Source organism: Oculina patagonica, chromosome 3, assembly GCF_052425735.1.
Source record: "Oculina patagonica isolate OP01 chromosome 3, crgOcupat, whole genome shotgun sequence".
Taxonomy (NCBI): Eukaryota; Metazoa; Cnidaria; class Anthozoa; order Scleractinia; family Oculinidae; genus Oculina; species Oculina patagonica.
In genome coordinates, this window is record NC_135760.1 from 23,195,700 (window position 1) to 23,215,851 (window position 20,152).

Sequence of the window (20,152 nt, forward strand, 5' to 3'; positions counted from 1 at the left end):
TAATTAATGTTGTGAAAACTGACCTTTCTGTGTGCAAATTTGAAAAAATGTATTTTGAAAGGGAAGATTATATTGCTCTTAAGAGATAAAATGTTCATAAAATAAAACAATCATTTTTTTTTTCAGTTCGAAATTTCGTTGTAAATCATTGTGGAGTATAATGTGATCGTATAAATGATTACTGATTGATGGCGTACCTCGGCGGTCAAAATTTGAAAGAAAATGTATTGCCACTACTGCAAAATTTGTGCAAAACTCTTTAAAGCATTTTAAATAAATCTTTACAGTCGTTTCAAGAACACTTATTTATGAAATATTTGTTGCAAATGTAAAATAAACAAGAAACTCTCGAAAAACGTGAATTCCATTTTTTGAACTCCCTCCCTGGTTTTGCCTCTCTTGGTTTTTTCGTGCAGTTGTTGCTAATTTGCACTAATTGGTATAAATTAATTTAAATAGGTAAAACAGCTTACCCCTTGCTTATTTTCCTGTGTGTTTAACGTCTCAAAGGTGTGAAAGGTCAGAAATTCAAAACACAAATGATGAATTAACAAGTGCGAATGGTTATTTACGAAAGTCTCACGCTGGTAATTCAACAGGTGGGTCGACTGACCACAAAGGAACCAACAGGTCATTCCTCTCCTTTTAGTGTTGCAACCTACTTGATTTCTACTCATTGATCTCATTCAATGACTATAACAGGTATTCATAGGAGGAAATTTCCACGATATTTATAATTTTTTTCGTTTTTCGCAATTGTTTTGGAAATCACGCAGATTTGACGTCTTGAGAGCAAAATGCTGCGAAAATTAATTTTAACGTATCAAGAGATGGTACCGGATCAAATTCCTTTCCACAATTTGAACCAAAGCCATTTGTTAAACAATAAAAATGCGAGCAATATTAAGTTACACTCATTTTTTTTATGTTTTATTTTAAGTGTCAAGGGAAACTTGTTTTGGTGTTGGTATATATTATTAAAACATATATTTATTTAGTAATTTTTATCTATAATCTTGAAATATTTTGAAAACTCGAGGGTTTACTGTTGGAATATAGTGATGGGGAAACTAGAGAGTTAATTGAAGCGTTGTAACCACCCGTAATTGTTGGTTACCTGTAATTGTTTGCGAGAATACTCTGCTTGCTTATAGAGCGGTTTTCACTTAGGTGTCGAAAAGAAATTAGCGTTTGCATTACTGCGATTAGTGATTGGCTTAAAACTCTCGCACCACTTTCTCAGCCAATCAGAATTAAAACCAAAACCAATCGTGACTCGCTCGCGCACGTTTTCCCGCGCTTTGTGTCCGGCTACATGTATTTTTTCGAGTTTTGATTGGTCCAGGGGGTTGCCTGTGTCCTTTGTGAATGGCCGGAGTAATTACTTTGGTTTTGGTTTTACGACACTCATTTAAAAACTGCTCTAAGCCCAAGAGTGATTTAACTGTGACTTGTATGTACTAATAATTGTAAAATCAGAATGTCAGTAAAACTTATATGTCACTACTTGATGGTCAAAACCAATGGACAATACCAGTTACTAACTTGCTGGTGCGTAAGGTCACCTGTCGGCTAAAGCAACCCACCTGTTGTTTTGGCGCCTACGCCCTACGCCTCAGTAAACTACGCTATGACCTCCAACAATTTAAGGCTAGTTAGACTCACCAAACCGGAACGAGAAGCGAACGACTTTTAGAAAGTCTAAATGTATACCTAATTGTTTGATCGATGAAAGCAGTTAAACTTTATTTCCTTTCCACAAAAAGTAGTTAATAATTAATTCTCAAGGCTACACGAGATAACCCAAAGGGCTCTTTGATTGGCATCACTGTCAGCCTTGTAATTACCTGGTTGATAATGATGTAAAAAATGAAAAATATTTCTAGCTAATTTTGGATATCAATCATATTTTTATTTGCCCAAAATATATTTATCTTCGGGTGCGCTTTATCATATAGAGCGTATTAGATTTTAATAATGCAATTGATGTTGTGAAACTGACTTTTCTTTGTGCAAATTTGTAGACATTGTATTTTGACAGGAAAGATTATAATGTTCTTAAGCGATATAATGATTAAAAATGATTAAATGATTTTAACAATTTCGTTGTATATCATTGTGGAGTATAATGTGATCGCACAAATATCTACCGACTGATGGCGTTTCTCGGCGGTCAAATTGGAAAGAAAAGGTCTATTTAGTGTATATTTCCGCTTAACTTGAACCATCCTTCAAAATTTGTGTAAAAAACCCTTCAAAGCATTTTAAATAAATTCTATGACATATTTGTTGCAAATGTAAAATAAATAAGAAACTCTCGAAAAACGTGAATTCCATTTTTGAACTCCCTACCTGGCCTTGGTTTTTCGTGCAGTTGTTACTAATTTACACTAATATGTATTAATTTAAATAGGTCAAACAACTTACCGTTTGTTTATTTTCCTTAATGTTTAAGGTCTCAAAGGTGTGAAAGGTCAGCACTTCAAAACACAAATGATGAATTAAGAAGCGCGAATGGTTATTTACGAAAGTCTCACGCTGGTAATTCAACAGGTGGGTCGACTGACCACAAAGGAACCAACAGGTCATTCCTGTCCTTTTAGTGTTGCAACCTACTTGACTTCTACTCATTGATCTCATTCAATGACTATAACAGGTATTCATAGGAGGAAATTTCCACGATGTTTATAATTTTTTTCGTTTTTCGCAATTGTTTTGGAAATCACGCAGATTTGACGTCTTGAGAGCAAAATGTTGCGAAAATTAATTTTAACGTATCAAGAGATGGTACCGGATCAAATTCCTTTCCACAATTTGAACCAAAGCCATTTGTTAAACAATAAAAATGCGAGCAATATTAAGTTACACTCATTTTTTTTATGTTTTATTTTAAGTGTCAAGGGAAACTTGTTTTGGTGTTGGTATATATTATTAAAACATATATTTATTTAGTAATTTTTATCTATAATCTTGAAATATTTTGAAAACTCGAGGGTTTACTGTTGGAATATAGTGATGGGGAAACTAGAGAGTTAATTGAAGCGTTGTAACCACCCGTAATTGTTGGTTACCTGTAATTGTTTGCGAGAATACTCTGCTTGCTTATAGAGCGGTTTTCACTTAGGTGTCGAAAAGAAATTAGCGTTTGCATTACTGCGATTAGTGATTGGCTTAAAACTCTCGCACCACTTTCTCAGCCAATCAGAATTAAAACCAAAACCAATCGTGACTCGCTCGCGCACGTTTTCCCGCGCTTTGTGTCCGGCTACATGTATTTTTTCGAGTTTTGATTGGTCCAGGGGGTTGCCTGTGTCCTTTGTGAATGGCCGGAGTGATTACTTTGGTTTTGGTTTTACGACACTCATTTAAAAACTGCTCTAAGCCCAAGAGTGATTTAACTGTGACTTGTATGTACTAATAATTGTAAAATCAGAATGTCAGTAAAACTTATATGTCACTACTTGATGGTCAAAACCAATGGACAATACCAGTTACTAACTTGCTGGTGCGTAAGGTCACCTGTCGGCTAAAGCAGCCCACCTGTTGTTTTGGCGCCTACGCCCTACGCCCCAACTACGCTATGACTTCCAACAATTTAAGGCTAGTTAGACTCACCAAACCGGAACGAGAAGCAAACGACTTTGAGAAAGTCTAAATGCGTACCTGATTGTTTGACCGATGAAAGCAGTTAAACTTTATTTTCTTTCCACAAAAAGAAGTTAATAATTAATTCTCAAGGCTACACGAGATAACCCAAAGGGCTCTTTGATTGGCAACACTGTCAGCCTTGTAATTACCTGGTTGATAATGATGTAAAAAAAAATGAAAAATATTTCTAGCTAATTTTGGATATCAATCATATTTTTATTTGCCCAAAATATATTTATCTTCGGGTGCGCTTTGTCATATAGAGCGTATTAGATTTTAATAATGCAATTGATGTTGTGAAACTGACTTTTCTTTGTGCAAGTTTGTAGAAATTTTATTTTGACAGGAAAGATTACAATGTTCTTAAGCGATATAATGATTAAAAATGATTAAATGATTTTAACAATTTCGTTGTATATCATTGTGGAGTATAATGTGATCGCACAAATATCTACCGACTGATGGCGTTTCTCGGTGGTCAAATTTGAAAGAAAAGGTCTGTTTAGTGTATATTTCCGCTTAACTTGAACCATCCTTCAAAATTTGTGTAAAAAACTCTTCAAAGCATTTAAATAAATGCTATGACATATTTGTTGCAAATGTAAAATAAATAAGAAACTCTCGAAAAACGTGAATTCCATTTTTGAACTCCCTCCCTGGCCTTGGTTTTTCGTGCAGTTGTTACTAATTTACACTAATATGTATTAATTTAAATAGGTCAAACAACTTACCGCTTGTTTATTTTCCTTAATGTTTAAGGTCTCAAAGGTGTGAAAGGTCAGCACTTCAAAACACAAATGATGAATTAAGAAGCACGAATGGTTATTTATGAAAGTCTCACGCTGGTAATTCAACAGGTGGGTCGACTGACCACAAAGGAACCAACAGGTCATTCCTCTCCTTTTAGTGTTGCAACCTACTTGATTTCTACTCATTGATCTCATTCAATGACTATAACAGGTATTCATAGGAGGAAATTTCCACGATATTTATAATTTTTTTCGTTTTTCGCAATTGTTTTGGAAATCACGCAGATTTGACGTCTTGAGAGCAAAATGCTGCGAAAATTAATTTTAACGTATCAAGAGATGGTACCGGATCAAATTCCTTTCCACAATTTGAACCAAAGCCATTTGTTAAACAATAAAAATGCGAGCAATATTAAGTTACACTCATTTTTTTTATGTTTTATTTTAAGTGTCAAGGGAAACTTGTTTTGGTGTTGGTATATATTATTAAAACATATATTTATTTAGTAATTTTTATCTATAATCTTGAAATATTTTGAAAACTCGAGGGTTTACTGTTGGAATATAGTGATGGGGAAACTAGAGAGTTAATTGAAGCGTTGTAACCACCCGTAATTGTTGGTTACCTGTAATTGTTTGCGAGAATACTCTGCTTGCTTATAGAGCGGTTTTCACTTAGGTGTCGAAAAGAAATTAGCGTTTGCATTACTGCGATTAGTGATTGGCTTAAAACTCTCGCACCACTTTCTCAGCCAATCAGAATTAAAACCAAAACCAATCGTGACTCGCTCGCGCACGTTTTCCCGCGCTTTGTGTCCGGCTACATGTATTTTTTCGAGTTTTGATTGGTCCAGGGGGTTGCCAGTGTCCTTTGTGAATGGCCGGAGTGATTACTTTGGTTTTGGTTTTACGACACTACGAAAGTCTCACGCTGTTAATTCAACAGGCATGTCGACAGACCTTAAAGGAACTAACAGGTTTTTTCTGTCTTTTTAGTGTTGAAACCCACTTCTACGCATTGATCTCATTCAATGACTATAACAGGTACCTCGTTGTATGAAATATTTGCGACATCTTTAAATTTTCCCGTTCTTAAAAAAAATCGCGAAGATTTGACGTCGTGAACTGAATTACATGTCGGTAAAATAACTAGGCGCGAAAATTAACTTAACGTATCAAAAAATGGTACCAGATCAAATTCCTTTACACAATTTGAAACACAAGCCTTTTGTTGTTTGTCGTGTGTGGGAATCGAGCCGAGGATCGCCGAAGATGAGTTTGTAATGATCGGAAAATTGTCGGGTTGACAAATAAGCGGCATTAGGGGAGAGGAGAATGGAAAGTTGTGCTTTTAGATGTTATCACAGGGGTACCCAGGAAAGGAAATTTGCGTCACCTGGTCTTTGTGAGCTAGCAACATCACAAGGATTTTTAAAATACTATCAAAAGTGACTTTTTCCACGAAAAGTCAACTTCTCCTAAACGTACAGTTGAATCCCGATAACTCGAACCTTCACTAACTCGAACCTGACGCTAGCTCGAACCTTTTTCAAATCCCCTTCAGGTCATTTTTTTTACTAATTTTACCCAAAATAACTATGTATCTTCCAGAATATTTAAGCAATCAAAATGAAACGAACATGTCAGAACATCTATCTTTTGTTATTGAAAACTAGCAATGGTATTTTGCAAAGCTCATACACCATTGACCACAAATATGGTAGCCGATACGCGTCAACGAAAACAGCTGGGGAGCTCAAATATTGCAATAGCCCAATTTCGATATATTAAAATTCAGCCTAAAACAATAGACCTCGGGACGAGGCTCCGGGGACTAAACTATAGAGTTTGTGGGGTTTATTCCCCGGAGCCTCGTAGTGATGTCTATTGTTTTAGGCTGAATTTTAAAATATCGAAATTGGGCTATTCTTTGGGCGTTTTTAATAAAACAATTATTCCACCCGCGCTTGTTGGATATGAGATCGTTATAGCTAACGAGGCTTGGCTATCTACCATTTTATAGCGGAGCTCTACAGCGGTCCGAAGGGCCGCAGAGCAGAGCCCCATACGCATGAAAGAAGGAACACTATCGAAATGAGTTTTCATGGTCAACATGGATAGCGGCATGGTTCGCGGGCGCGTACGTACGTACGGAGTCGCGCAACATGGCCGCCATAGTTTGATGGTAGAAATAGTGAAGCAAGAAGGCCGTATAAAGGCGGCCTGTAAAATTTAAAGAGGTTTGAAAAGAAAAACAAGAAGCAATGAAACAAAATGTGGCTGAAAATTACGTGTAGAAAGTAATCGACCGCCAAAAAAGTGGACATTGAGAGCCATAATCGATCGATGACTTTCGTGTCTATCTGTAAAGCCAGCATCGCACATAAAGGAGCATTCGAAAGCTAAATCGGGTTGATATAATAAACAAACCATTTTATTGCAACGGGGTAGTAAAAAAAAAATAATAAAAAAAAAAAACTTGACCCTCTGGGGTTTTGAACTCGCGACCTCCCGATCCGCAGACCGGCACCTTACCGATTGAGCTAATCTGACAGAATCTATGATTCACGTTGAATATATCCTATATCAATGTAATAGATATTGTGGAGTCTACTAAACTGCTGCGAAACTATAACAGGATCGCGAAACTATTTTCTATTGCTAGAAAGCAGGTAATTTACTGTACTCTAAAGTAATTTTTCGTGCCATGAGCAATGATTTTGCCCCGCTTTAAGATTATTATTTTTGTCGTACTGCTGACATTCAGTTTAACCGTGAGCTATTTAAATTTGTCTTGCACCTATAAACCGCCATAAACATTAATACTTTGGCCGCTTATTCACTGGAATGAAAACATTGTAAGCTCCAGTGAAAATTAAATAAATGAGGAGCTCCGCTTTTAGGCGTGCCTAAATCTATATATTATCCAACGCGCACTTGTGGAATAATTGTTAAGTATACATCACGTGGGATAATGACGTCACATCACGTGACAATTACATCATGATGTCAAAATACCCGCCATCTTGGATCCGACATCTTGGATTTTAAAATTTTTCCAAAACGCCAGAAAACCACCCAAAATTATTTCAAAGTACTCAAAATCAATAACACTGTTCTTAAGAACCGTAAAAAGGTAAAAATAATTGCATTAAAAATAGAAACACAAAAATTACAAATTTGGGAAAACATGCCTGTCAAAATGCCGTTGCCTTGTTGACGTCAAGTTTTCTGACAAAACGAACTATCCTACCAAATTATTTCAAGATAAATTTTAGATAAACTCGCAAAGCGTGGCAGCGTTTGGCTGAATCTTGAACAAGTTATAAGCGTTCAAAGTCAGCAAGGGCCTCAAAAGCCCCCCACCCCTCCTTCCCCCCCCCCCCCACTGGTCTGAATAGGGTGAAGGCTAAAATTATGGTGTAGTAGACGACATATTAGGTTTAAAGTTTGTCTATCACGTCTCCTATCGTAAACTAACCAAAACTACGCTGTACATAATTGTTTTTATTTGTTGCACTTATTAAAACTAAAAAAGCACATATTTTCTACCACCGATAGCTATATAATGTGTATTTCTGTTACTTCTGGACAAAAATTATGAGATTGAATTCTAGTGGATCACGAAAATACAAGCAATAAGTAAAGGTAATCCCATGCGGCCGAATAAAATCAAGGATTAATATCACGCGTGTTTCCAGAAGTTGTAGAAATTGCCAGAATCGCGAAGCGACGAGGGCAATTTCTACAACTTCTGAAAAAACAAGTGATATTAATCCTTATGGTAGGCTTTGCTGCGAAACTAGACTGAAACGATACTTGAGCAATCTTTTAATAATCAACCCTTTCCTTTTCGTGATCAATTTGGCGATACGAAAATCCTTAGTACATTTAAATCTCGATAACTCGAACCTTTCAGGGAAATCGGAAAAGGTTCGAGTTATCCCGGAGGTTCGAGTTTCTGAGGATTCCAGTTACCGGGATTCAACTGGACGTTTAGGGAAGGATTACTATTCATGGAAAAAGTCACTTTTGATAGTATGTTAAATGTCCTTGTGATGTTGCTAGCTCACAAAGACCAGGTGACACAAATTTCCTTTTCTGGGTACCCCTGTAATAACAACATCTGAACTGAAGCGCAACTTTCCACTTCCCTCCCCACTAAAACCGCTAATTTGTCAACCCGACAATTTTCCGATTATTACAAACTCATCGTCGGCGAGCCTCGGGTCGATGTCACCAGCGCGACAAACAACAAAAGGCTTTTGTTTTTAAATTGTGTAAAGGAATTTGATCCAGTACTATTTCTTGATACCTTAAAATTTATTTTTGCGACATCTTACTTTCACGACGTCAAAAAAAATCGCAAAAAACGAGAAAATTTATAGATGTCGCGAAAATTTCCTGTAATAAGGTACTTATTACTGTTTAATGAGCAGAAGCGGGTTGCAAAACTGAAAAGACAAAAATATAATAATAGATAGGAATATAAGACAAGTATTTTCCTTTGTAATCTGTCGACCTACCTGTTGAATTATCAGCTTGAGACTTTCGTAAATAACCATTCGCGCTTGTTTATTCGACATTTGTGTTTTGGGTTCATAGCCTTTCACACCTTTGAGGTCTTGAACACAAAGGAAAATAAACAAGGGGTAAGTTGTTTTACATATCTAAATTAATACAAACATTGCAAATTAGCAACAAATGCACGAATTATAAGGAAACTAGGAAGGGAGCTAAAAAAAATGGAGTTAACGGTTTTCAAAAGTTTCTTCTTTCCTTTAAATCTTTTACGACAAGTGTTGTTGAAGCAATTCTCTGGATTTAGTTAAAATGCTTAAAAAAGTTTTTGCACAAATTTTGCTGCACGGTTATAACAGCAATATACATAAACTAGACAATAAATAAATATTTTCTTTGAAATTTGACCGCCGCTGAACGTCATCAATCAGTAATCATTTGTACGAACACAATATACTCCATAATGATATACAACAAAATTTCGAAAAAAATAATCATTGTTAGATTTTATGCATGTTATTTCGCTTGAGAACATTGTAACTTTTCAGTTTTTTAACAAATTTACACACAGAAAAGTCAGTTTTCACAACATTTATTATTAAAATCTCAAGCTTTATAACACAAAGCGTAGCACGAAGATGGACATCTAGGACTAACGAAAATATTATAAAATCCAAATAAGAAATAACTTCAGTTTATTTTCGTCATCATCAATCAGATAATGAAACTAACTTAACTTCTAATGTGAAGCCAAGTGATTACAAGGCTGACAGTGTCGTAAAACAAAGAACCCTTTGGGTTAACTCGTGTAAACGTGCGTGTTAATTATTAACAACTTTTTGTGAAAAGAAAATAAAGTCAAAACTTTGTCTTCAGGAAGTGCTTTTGTTAGCAATCCTTTTTTGAAATTGTCCTTATTAAATTAGGATTATAATTGTGAAAGCGAGCGTTGCACTAGCTACTATATGATCTCTATTTTGAGATTGGTATTTTAATTTAAGGGAGGCGCGGTGGTCTAAAGGTTAGTTCGCTGGACTGCGTGCGGATCAAGCGGTCGGGGTTCGAGCCCCATACCGGGGCACTGCGTTGTGTTCTTGGGCAAGACACTACTCTCGTAGTGCCTCTCTCCACGCTTTGTGTAACGAAGAGTACCTCACGTTACACTCGATAAAAACTGCAACAAATTGCATCGATGTAACCTTACACCAAAGGATTTAAATAGCAGCTGCAAAATCTTCAAACAGTTGTAGTTATTGGGAATAAAGTGATTTTCACTCAAGTGTCGAAAGTATTTCGCATTTGCTTTGGTTTTGCATTTCTACGTTTAGTGATTGGTATAAAAAACTCGCGCCACTATCTCAACCAATCAGAAGTAAAACCAAAATCAATCGTGACTCGCACGCGCACGTTTTCCCGCGCTTCGCGTCGGTTACATGTATTTGCTTCGAGTTTTGATTGGCTCACTGTATTGTCTTTGTGCTTTGTGATTGGCCAGAGTGATAACCTTGGTTTTTGTTTTACAACACGGAACTGAAAACCGCTCAATACTGAGTCCAAAATGGTGGCTTTGTTGATTACATTATATACAGCGGTAAATTAAAATCCAAAACAGTAATTCATGGTAGAAACAATACAATATTACTGATCGACAAAGCAAATACGCTACACTGATCTGGAAAAGCATTACGGTTGGATAAGTACTGAAACATTGGCTTATCCGATCTTGGGAAAAGGAAACTGATATTCGAGTGAAGCAGAGGAAGTTCAGTCAGAGTTGACGATCACCCTGAACTGGACAAAGTGACTACACTTTTTTATTTCAGATAGTAGTTGTGAGCTTTGTTGTATGTCAGTTATATATTGTCTCTATCTTTCTCGCTTTTTATCTGCAACAGTTCAACTTAACAGAATGAACACCATTGTGGTGTGGCTTGTCTTCTTGATGGCTGCAGAGAGCAGTGTCAGCGAATTTACTGATTTTGAGAATGGTATGTTGCGGTCAATATTATATCAGCGAAAGTCTTCCCTTTGAATAAGTCAGGCGTTGTTTCTTGTTACAGTTAGGATTTCGGACACAAATGAAAATGGACAGAAGGTCCCATTGCCATTGACCATTTACTGCTTATAAGCAATACAGCATGATAAATTTGTTGGAAATACGGGATGATAAGCAAGTAGTATTACTGTTGTCCTCTTTTATTCACTTCCATGTTTCTCCTCTCCGTTTTTATTTATCTTTATTTAAAACCTTATTTTACAAATGCAAATTTACTCTCGCATCATTGAACTGGGAGGAAGGGGGAGGGTAGAGAAAATGCTGATTTACAATCACATATTGTCTCTACTTGATTATGGGGGATAGAGGGGTCTGTACTTCCTGCTTCCCTTACCTTTTACTTCCGGTTCCCGCCCCTTCCAAAATGGTTAACGCCTCTTGTGCTATTTCTATATTGCAAACAGAAACCCTTTTGCAAAATGTTACGGTATATCGTGAAATATTTCTCAATTTCCCCAGTTCCGCCACCTTGGGAATCTTGCTATCCACCCTCTCTTCTTCCGCCTCCGGTACCCTACCCACTTATTCTCCCGGGTTCCCGCGCCCTTTTCCTCTCCACTAAATTCACCGAAATCCTCAAACTTTGCTCCTTAGGAGGGGGGCAAAAGTTGTATCCATTTAGTAAAATGGTGTATTTTTCACCGCGGTCAAACGTCTCAGGCAGGTTTTCTTTCACCAAAATCTCCAAACTTTGCTCCTTTAAAAGAGGGGCAAAAGTTGTATCCATTTAGTAAAATGGTGTATTTTTCACCGCGGTCAAACGTCTCAGGCAGGTTTTCTTTCACTAAAATCTCCAAACTTTGCTCCTTTAGAAGAGGGGCAAAAGTTGTATCCATTTAGTAAAATGGTGTATTTTTCACCGCGGTCAAACGTCTCAGGCAGGTTTTCTTTCCATTTCGCCGTTTGTGGTTCAAATTAAAGTGTTATAAAGAGCAAGGATAGATAAAAATAGTTGCCAAGTGAAAGCATAATCCCACTCTCTCAGGTAAACCAGTGTTTTTACTTTTTAAATGTTTCGCATCCGAACCAAAGTGCTTTGACAAATGGCGCCGACAAGTCCGCATATCGCTATTTTCAAACACGTAGAACTTTTTTAGTAAAGCTCCAAAAAACTTAGTAAACCCTTAGGATACCGGTTATGTATCGAACTTTGAACTGTGAAAATTAAAACCCTATCTTTGCAGTGCTTTTCTTATTTTTTGCATATTTCTGTCGTTTGACCGCGGTGGAGGTGTCTTTTAGTCACTCTTTGCTTGCAACTGTTCTCCGTTTGTTAATTTAAACTGGTTAGGTATTGTCACAGGAGCAGTGCAACACAAGGATACTAAGATGTGCGTCAAGTTTGGTAAAACGAGTAGTCCAAGTAAGACATGCCTTGCAGGCCGTTCGCCTTTTCGATATTGCATTGATAATTTAGCGTTTTTGGACACTTCTGGCTGTGAGACGGTGAGCTTAGACACAAGCGGGTTAATCCGAGTGCTCTACTGGTGTGTTCATTGGTATGGTAGCCGCGATATCTTTAAGGTATAGAATGGGATTTATCTCCAGATATGTCCAGGATTGGACATATGACAGGCATCTCAAAGTGTCCTTATTAAAAACACACCAAATTTTGTCAAATATGAAGTAATATGGAAATGTCAAATAACACAGTCAAACATGAAGTACTCATTAAACAATACCTGCGTTCAATCCTGGACATAAGTGTTTATCTCTCAGGGAGCAGGCCAAAACACAAGTAAGCCATCAGTAAGGACCCGCCCTCTCTGACAGACACAGCTGACTCCGCATGATACCTGCCATAAAATCATCTCTAATTTCAGTTGTGAGGGGGTCCCAGAGACATTTTCTAAAACATTAAATGAAATGATAGTCTTGGGCAAACCAAAAAGAGTTTTTGTGTCTCGAGTAAAGCTTTTAGCTTTAGAGATAATCAGAAGGAAAAAACATTTTTGAGCTCATCTACGACAGAGATAGTAGAGGGTAGCTCTCATCCCGTTCCCCAAAATGAGTCCTTGTAGAAAGTATGTGATTAACCTGCTCCCTTTTATTTTGTTTTATAATAATATAATAATAATAACATTTATATTGCGCAAATTTCATATATAAAATGTTCAAATGCGCATTACAATATTAAAAACGGAATAAAAAAGCTAAAAACTAAAATTAAGAGTAAACTTACAATGATTTTAAAAAGCTAAAATTACAATATTTAAAAGTAGAATATAATTTAAAAACGACTATGATAAAAATGCACGACGAAAAAGGTGTGTTTTTAGTTTAGCTTTAAAAATACTAACAGTGCTGGCACTTTTTATGTCTAATGGAAGCGCGTTCCAAAGTTTCGGTGCAGCACAGGTAAAAGAACGGTCGACACCTAGTGTGGCTTTTGATTTAATTTAAAACGTGGAAAGTAGAAGTTTATCGCTAGAATTCCTAAAATTATATTTGGAGGGGACCCTAAGAGAAATAAGAGATGATAAATAAGAAGGCGCTAAAAAATTAAGAATCTTAAAAGTAATTAGAAGTATTTTAAATTCGATTCTGTATCTAATCGGCAGCCAGTGCGATTCATTAATAAAAGGCGTTACATGGCAAAATTTCTGTTCTTTAAAAATCAGTCTGGCGCAGGCATTCTGCACTCGTTGCAGTTTATTTAACAGGCAACCTGGTAGATCATATAAAAGACTATTGCAGTAGTCAAGGCGACTTGTTATGAATGCATGGACGAGAGTCTCAGTTGACTGCTGTGAAAGATACTTTCTGATCCGACGGATATTATAGATATAGTAAAACTAAGAGGCGCAGGTTTTTGTGATATGTGTTACCATGGACAGCCTAGAATCAAACCAAGAACCAAGATTTCTCGCGATTGGCACAGGATGGATATCGGAGTCACCCAAGCTAAGCTACGTCGTTCGAGAAGCAGAAACAGTAAAATTATGTTGATGAAGAGCTTCTTTATCTCAATAACACGGACAAAGGACACTCTTTTAGAAGATAGGCTACCCCACATAGCTGACGTTCAAAATAAATGAAATAGAATGGGGTCCTCATCTTGATACATGGCTGATGTTCAAACTAGTTGGGTGGGGGTTTCATTCAAGGGGGCTGACGCATTTCAAATTTCAATCTCTAGAAGGGGCGATCATTCGCGAAGTTCAGTTATATAGTAAATTGTTTGAACCCAGGAGTATCAGTAGAGTCTCTGAAGATGACTTCCGCTCAGGTTGTCGAAACGTCAGTCACCAACAACAGTTCTTCTCCGAACTACTCTCACCCGGACGATCATACTTAACGACCTACTGATACTCCTGGGTTAAAACCATTTACTATATTATGGAAGCATTACTATAACTGAACTTCGCGAACGAAAGATCGCCCCTTCTAGAGATTGAAATTTGAAATGAGTCAGCCCCCCTTGAATGTAATATGCTTCCATTATAACGTATTCAAATCTTTTTACTGCAATTGTTCCAACAGGCTCCCTGTGGTGACTGGCCACACCAGAGTAAGTTTGAAAACCTTATCTATGCCTCCGTACAACCTAACGGGAAGATTCTCCTCAACAACGGTGAAAACTGTGTAACTAAACATCCAAGCTACAACACGTTAACAGCTCTGAGCAGTTCAGACGCAACGTGCCAGGCAAGCTCAAGTCGTTTCCGTATAGTTGGTTAGTATGATTAGAAGTTTGAACTTCTATTATGATTCAATAACATTTTTTTAAAAATCTACAACTGCCACCGCCAAAGAAGCATAGCCCCAGACTCGTAACCAGTTGCTATTTACGTGTTGTGGGACGAGAAAAGATTGGGCTAAGTAAATTGAGGCGTGCGGGGTGTCATGGGAAGGGTCGAAGGAAAACCCACCCTAGTATTCAATCTAACCTCGCCCCAAATACACGTCAATAGCGACTGGGTATGAGACTGGAATAGCCTATTCAGAATTTACTTAACCTTTGACGACACGGGCTCTACGATATCCCAAACAAAATCGGTTTTTTTTCGACTGAGTAAGGTCAAAAGGAAAGTGCAGTAATGAATTGCATTACACGTATCGAAACATTGAAAAAACCCGTAACATAATAAGAGGGGCTCGATTAAACCCCAAGCAACGTCCCTGTTAACTAACTAATTTACAGAGAATAATTCCGTTTTCCAGCTACATCAGGCATGTCTTGGTTTGCTAGTGATTCCTCCACTGCAGCTTCGAGTGTTGACACGATTTGCTTTGGCAATGTAATGGGATAACCTAAAAATAAGATATCATATAACAACATTAAAAAAATACTGACGTGCACAAGAGGAGTACATGATAAGTGGTGACTTGGATTAAAGTGAAAATAACTTGCGACCACTTCTTCACTTATTTTCACAAGAGGAGTACTTTGATTATTATCGAAACTGAGATTGAAATTGACTAAGTACTACTGAGAGAGTTCCCAGAAGACCGCGTTTTATTATTATTTTACAGAAACTTTCAATGAACAGTTAAAATTCTGCTTTGGTATATCTTCGCGTTTTATTATTATTCATTGTTTTGTTGTAAAATAAACTCACTACTTGCGAGGAATGGAAAAATTAATAAGCGCCCAGCCTCAAATAAGCGCGCACTTCGAATAAACGTACACTAGCTCTCAAGGTCCAAAAGTTTATTAGGCACTCAGGGTGCTTAATAGAATAAATACGGTATTTAAAAGTTAAGCAAGTTAAATTGACAGGAATTGAAAGGAGACTTACCACTGGATAACACAAATATTTATGTGAAAGAGGTAAAATTTTAAAATGAAGGAAATTAATGAGAATAAATAAAGGAAGCACAGATTAATGGGGTGACAATATGTAATATTGTAAACAACATAATCACATGATTTTACATTGTTGTTAATAACCTTAACAACAACTAGGGTTAAAACACTATATCAGTACAATAAAAGACACTGTACAATAATATTTATATCATTCTATAGCACTTATCCAAGTCCAAAGCGCTTTATAATGCTTCAAAAAAATATACCTAATAGTGAAACGCCTAAATTTTGCTGTAAAAATCAAACAAAATGGAATAACATGGCTATTGAAGCAGCTATATTCTTCCATTGAAATACCTAAAACAGATCTTAATGACAATTCTATGAGAATATTTCAAAAACGGCAAATCAATAATTCAAATCAATAATTCAATAATCAAAAACTTGGATATTATCATAGAGGGTTGTTTTTTCTTGGAATTTATGTTATAAAATGGGGGGTCACTTAATTTCATTTCATTAGGAAACCCTAATGCTGTGTGCACGCTTGCGGGTGTAAGCGCTATAAGACGCAAATGTTATGCGCAGCAAGGATGCAAAATGCAATTCACCAGAATTGCCTTAAGTTGTAGAAGTCAATAGCAAGCCGCCACTTGTCACAAGATGAGCCAAGGTGTCTCACAGGTTCATAAACATGCAACAGTTCTGTCAGATAATACTTAGAGCTAAATTGTTTAGTACCTTAAAACATACATGTATGAAATTAATTCTGACTGTATTGTAAATTTAATTTAATTAAGGGTGTGAACAAAAGTTTTGTTGTTGTTGTATACAAGATTAATCTTCAAAATTAACCTCTACTCTACTGGCAGAGTGTTGGTAACATGATCTTGAAAACGTTTTGTTGAATCAAAACAAGATGATATAAATTTATTAATTGATTGCATGTTTACAAAATAGTTAGTAAGAAGAATTCATTAATTCTAAAACTAAATCAGTAAACTATGCAAGTAAACAATCACACGACCAGCGACATAACGAACACTTTATAATTTGATTATTTCCTATTCAGGTGAGCCGTATAAAAAGAAGTTGCAGAAAACAAAGTTACTTAAATCACTTAAGAAGGAGTGAACAAGAGCTACAGCTGTAACAGTATAGATATTTATACCAAGATACTTATCTTAGCTATATAATTTCTAAGGTTTCCATGACCCTGAAATCTTGTATTTTGAGTGGAGAGGGACAGGGGGGCGGGAGCCCGGGAGAAAAGGAATGGGAAGCGGGAGGAGAGAGGGCGGGAAGCGGGATTCTTAAGTGGCGGGAACCGGGAGAAAACGAGTGAAATTTTGTAACATTTCATTAATTTATTTCGCAATAGACATGGAACAAGCATGAGAGAACAGCTACGGAAACGGCCGGGAGGAGGGAGTAAAAGGTACGGGAAGCGGGAGTAAAAGGTACGGGAGGCGGGAGGTTCAGACTCCCCCTGCCCCCCCCCCCCCCAACTGTTGACACCGGAGCTTAAATAGTAGACTGAATAACCCATTCCAATAGCAAAAAGTAATCATTGAATCAATTTATTACCTACCAGATGAAGACATGGGATTTCCCTTATTAGGAATAACTTTTTAAGAGCCATCTTCAGTAACAACAATAGCTTTGCGGAATGGCTCTGTGTGCCCAGACGCACTAAACCAATAATTGAAGGCTGCTGCATATAATTACAGGAGGCTTGAGCCCACGACAGCGTAATGCACCTATCAATGGTTTGCCCCAGGATGGGGGGGGGGGGTGGCAACCCAAGGGGAATTTGACATTTTTTGGAGTCCAGAGTTGAATTCCCCACCCCTGGGCACCTAGCGAATGTCAAATTTCACATATCTCCTCTTAATTTTCTAACCCAGCAGACCATTTTAGATGTCAAAATCCCTTCCCTGGGAGAGCTTCACCATGTCAAATCCCCCCCCCCCCATCCTGGGGCAAACCATTGATAGGTGCATAATGTCCCAATTTTCTTTCCTTTTGTTTCATCCATCACCTCTGAAAAAAAAAATTATCAACACATAGAGAATATTCAACATGTTTGCTAGAAAAATGAAACCACCGGGATTATATTAAATTATGTTCTATAAGACTTTTATAGTACAAAACAAGCTGATATTACGTACTTAAATATAATTATAAATAGAATGAATATGAAATTGCACATTTGCCACAAACTAGTACAGTAGTAGAGTTATTATCTAATTGTTGGGTATAGCTGTAAGTTTCCTGAATTACAGAGTATTTCGATAACTGAGGTATAATAAATTCCTTTTGACTTATAACAGCTTTAACTTCTTAATAATTACGATCTTACAATGTCTACATTAGGGGTCATGAATGGTCTCTCAAAATGCCGCAGTGCTCGCAAAATTAAGCTTTTGCTCGGAATGCTCGCAAAATTTTAGTGGGTGCTCGTTTGCTCGTGCTCGCACATTTTTGCAAGTGCTCGCATGCTCAGTTTTTAGTGAGGTAGCTTTTTGAAAAGTGCTCGTTGCTCGCAAGGCTAATTTTTGTCAATGCTCGTGCTCGCAAAGAAAAACGATGTGCTCGCATGCTCGCAAATGCTCGCAAAGACCATTTGATACCCCTTCTACATTGTACAATACGATCGCGAAAAATAATTCGCATTTTTTTGCCGAGAAAAATTAGTTCACCTAGCTTTTGTTCTCCCCCAGATAGGCCTTAAAAAAGGTGGCAGCTTTTTGTACTCCCCAAAAGGAGCAAAATCCTTCTTATCAATTGCGTTCGTTGAGTCAGTCCGTCGCCATCTTGAACGCCACGAAAACCTGGGTAACCTGGCCAATGCGTGCGACCCACAGCACATGTTCCTTCTTTTCACGAGTCTAATTATAATCTCTGCAAGTGTTTTTCAGATTTTTTGCTTTTCGTTTCAAACAAGGTCTTAATATGCACCTACCAGCAAACTGTAGTTTCAAAATTCAGCCTTCACTTTTATACCACATATTGCGTTAACGCAATTTGTGGTTCATGTAGATGTACCACATTTTGCGATCGCGTTAAAATATGTCTCAATGTTATTTTACCATGTTTTGCGTTATTGCAAACTGTGGTTTCAAAAGTATGGACTATAGCCTTAAGTTTTTATACCACAAATTGCGTTAACGCAATTTGTGGTTTTTGTAGATGTACCACATTTTGCGCTCGCATTAAAATATGTCTTACCATTCTTTTACCAGGTTTTGCGTTATTGCAAACTGTGACAACTGTGGCCGTGGTTTCAAAGCGTAAATGTGAATGGTGTATAGAAATCAATCACTGTTATTTGGACGGAAGTCAGTTCAGTAAAAATAGGGTAAACCTACTTTTATCCTAAATTAAAGGCGCATTTAAATCTGAAAACGTAAATTTTACAAATCACCTCGAGCTCGTGTTTTTAATAGTTGCACATCCGGCGAGCCTCAATTCATCTGCCGCACGATCACTCAAGAATTAAAGTCAATAACAACGTAATTATTTCAGCTGATTTTGTCGTAATCAACAAATATATCTAATGAATACGATGTACACTAACTAGAAAATAGCATCAAAAAGTTCACAAAGGCACGATGACACAACCAAATGTGCTTCGGAGTACTCGTAACTGATTACTGTCATTTCTAGATCGGTACGACCATCGGTACTAAAATACCTTACGCATTATGGTTTGCAATGTGGTCGCTAAAAAGGGCCTTTTGTCTGGACCGAACAAAATCGCATCATCGCCGTTCTGGGCCGCAAACTCTTCTAATACGATGAGCCGTAGCTCGTATGTTCTGGAAGTCTTCTCGTCCAGGGCCTGACTCTAAATTTTGGCTGCGAGTCTCGCTCCAGCAGCAAGATTTGGCGCAATTAGCCCCGAGATATCTACTTCGCGGCCACAACTATTTAAGTACCGCGTCACGTTTGGGCTTCGTCCCTTATATTTTTTGTTTGTGGCCATGACCAGTTTCACCGAAGGCGAGATACATGTAATTAATAACCAAAGGATCCCAAAGGAAAACATGCCAAAAATAACTTTAATGAATCGAGACATTTGATTGGCTTATCCTGTAGGATTTCTACAGCACCCTGTGGTGTTTTCCTACGCATTAACTACCAAAGGATAATCGTTCATTCTCGGAACGGGATAAAAGCGAAAGTGATAACAAAGCATTTCTGTGTTCGTTATAATAAAAAAAAGTTCCATATTTGGCCACAAACTTGCCGGAACAGGCTTTTACCTTTAAAAACCTCAAATGTTTTGGGTGTTATGTGTCGAGAGTGGATTTAACTGCAGTGTGGCAAATCTTTGTAAAAGTTTCCTCTTTGTCTCCTTATTTATTTTCCGAGTGCTCTCATCAACAATTTTTAAAAACCTCAAATGTTTTGGGTGTTATG

At 37.2% G+C, this 20,152-nt stretch overlaps 2 protein-coding genes and 1 long non-coding RNA gene across 4 annotated transcripts in view; 1 reads left to right on the forward strand and 2 right to left on the reverse strand.

Annotated features, from left to right (window-relative positions):
• The window catches only part of LOC144645903 (uncharacterized), a 112,204-nt gene that overhangs the window by 89,362 nt on the left and 2,690 nt on the right, over positions 1–20,152 (reverse strand). The gene's annotated exons all lie outside the window — the stretch shown is intronic.
• LOC144645906 (uncharacterized) lies at positions 10,828–14,655 on the forward strand. The gene is made up of 3 exons (XM_078505427.1): positions 10,828–10,906; positions 12,266–12,498; positions 14,458–14,655. Exons 1-3 carry the CDS (start codon positions 10,828–10,830, stop codon positions 14,653–14,655), a joined length of 510 nt encoding a protein of 169 aa, XP_078361553.1.
• LOC144647082 (uncharacterized) lies at positions 15,201–19,884 on the reverse strand. Of its 2 annotated transcripts, none has more exons than XR_013569522.1 (3): positions 18,430–19,884; positions 17,319–17,770; positions 15,201–15,228 (listed from the first exon to the last, which is right to left on the reverse strand). It is a non-coding gene; the product is annotated as an uncharacterized LOC144647082 (long non-coding RNA). The 2 variants fall into 2 exon arrangements; XR_013569521.1 differs by having other exon boundaries at positions 17,319–18,084; positions 18,361–19,884.

Excerpts from the sequence above, each read along its gene's own strand:
- LOC144645906 (XM_078505427.1), top strand. The coding sequence starts at position 10,828 with ATGAACACCATTGTGGTGTGGCTTGTCTTCTTGATGGCTGCAGAGAGC. Across the intron at positions 10,907-12,265 it reads ATTTACTGATTTTGAGAATG|GTATTGTCACAGGAGCAGTG; the intron begins GTATGTTGCGGT and ends TAAACTGGTTAG. Across the intron at positions 12,499-14,457 it reads GTAGCCGCGATATCTTTAAG|GCTCCCTGTGGTGACTGGCC; the intron begins GTATAGAATGGG and ends TTGTTCCAACAG.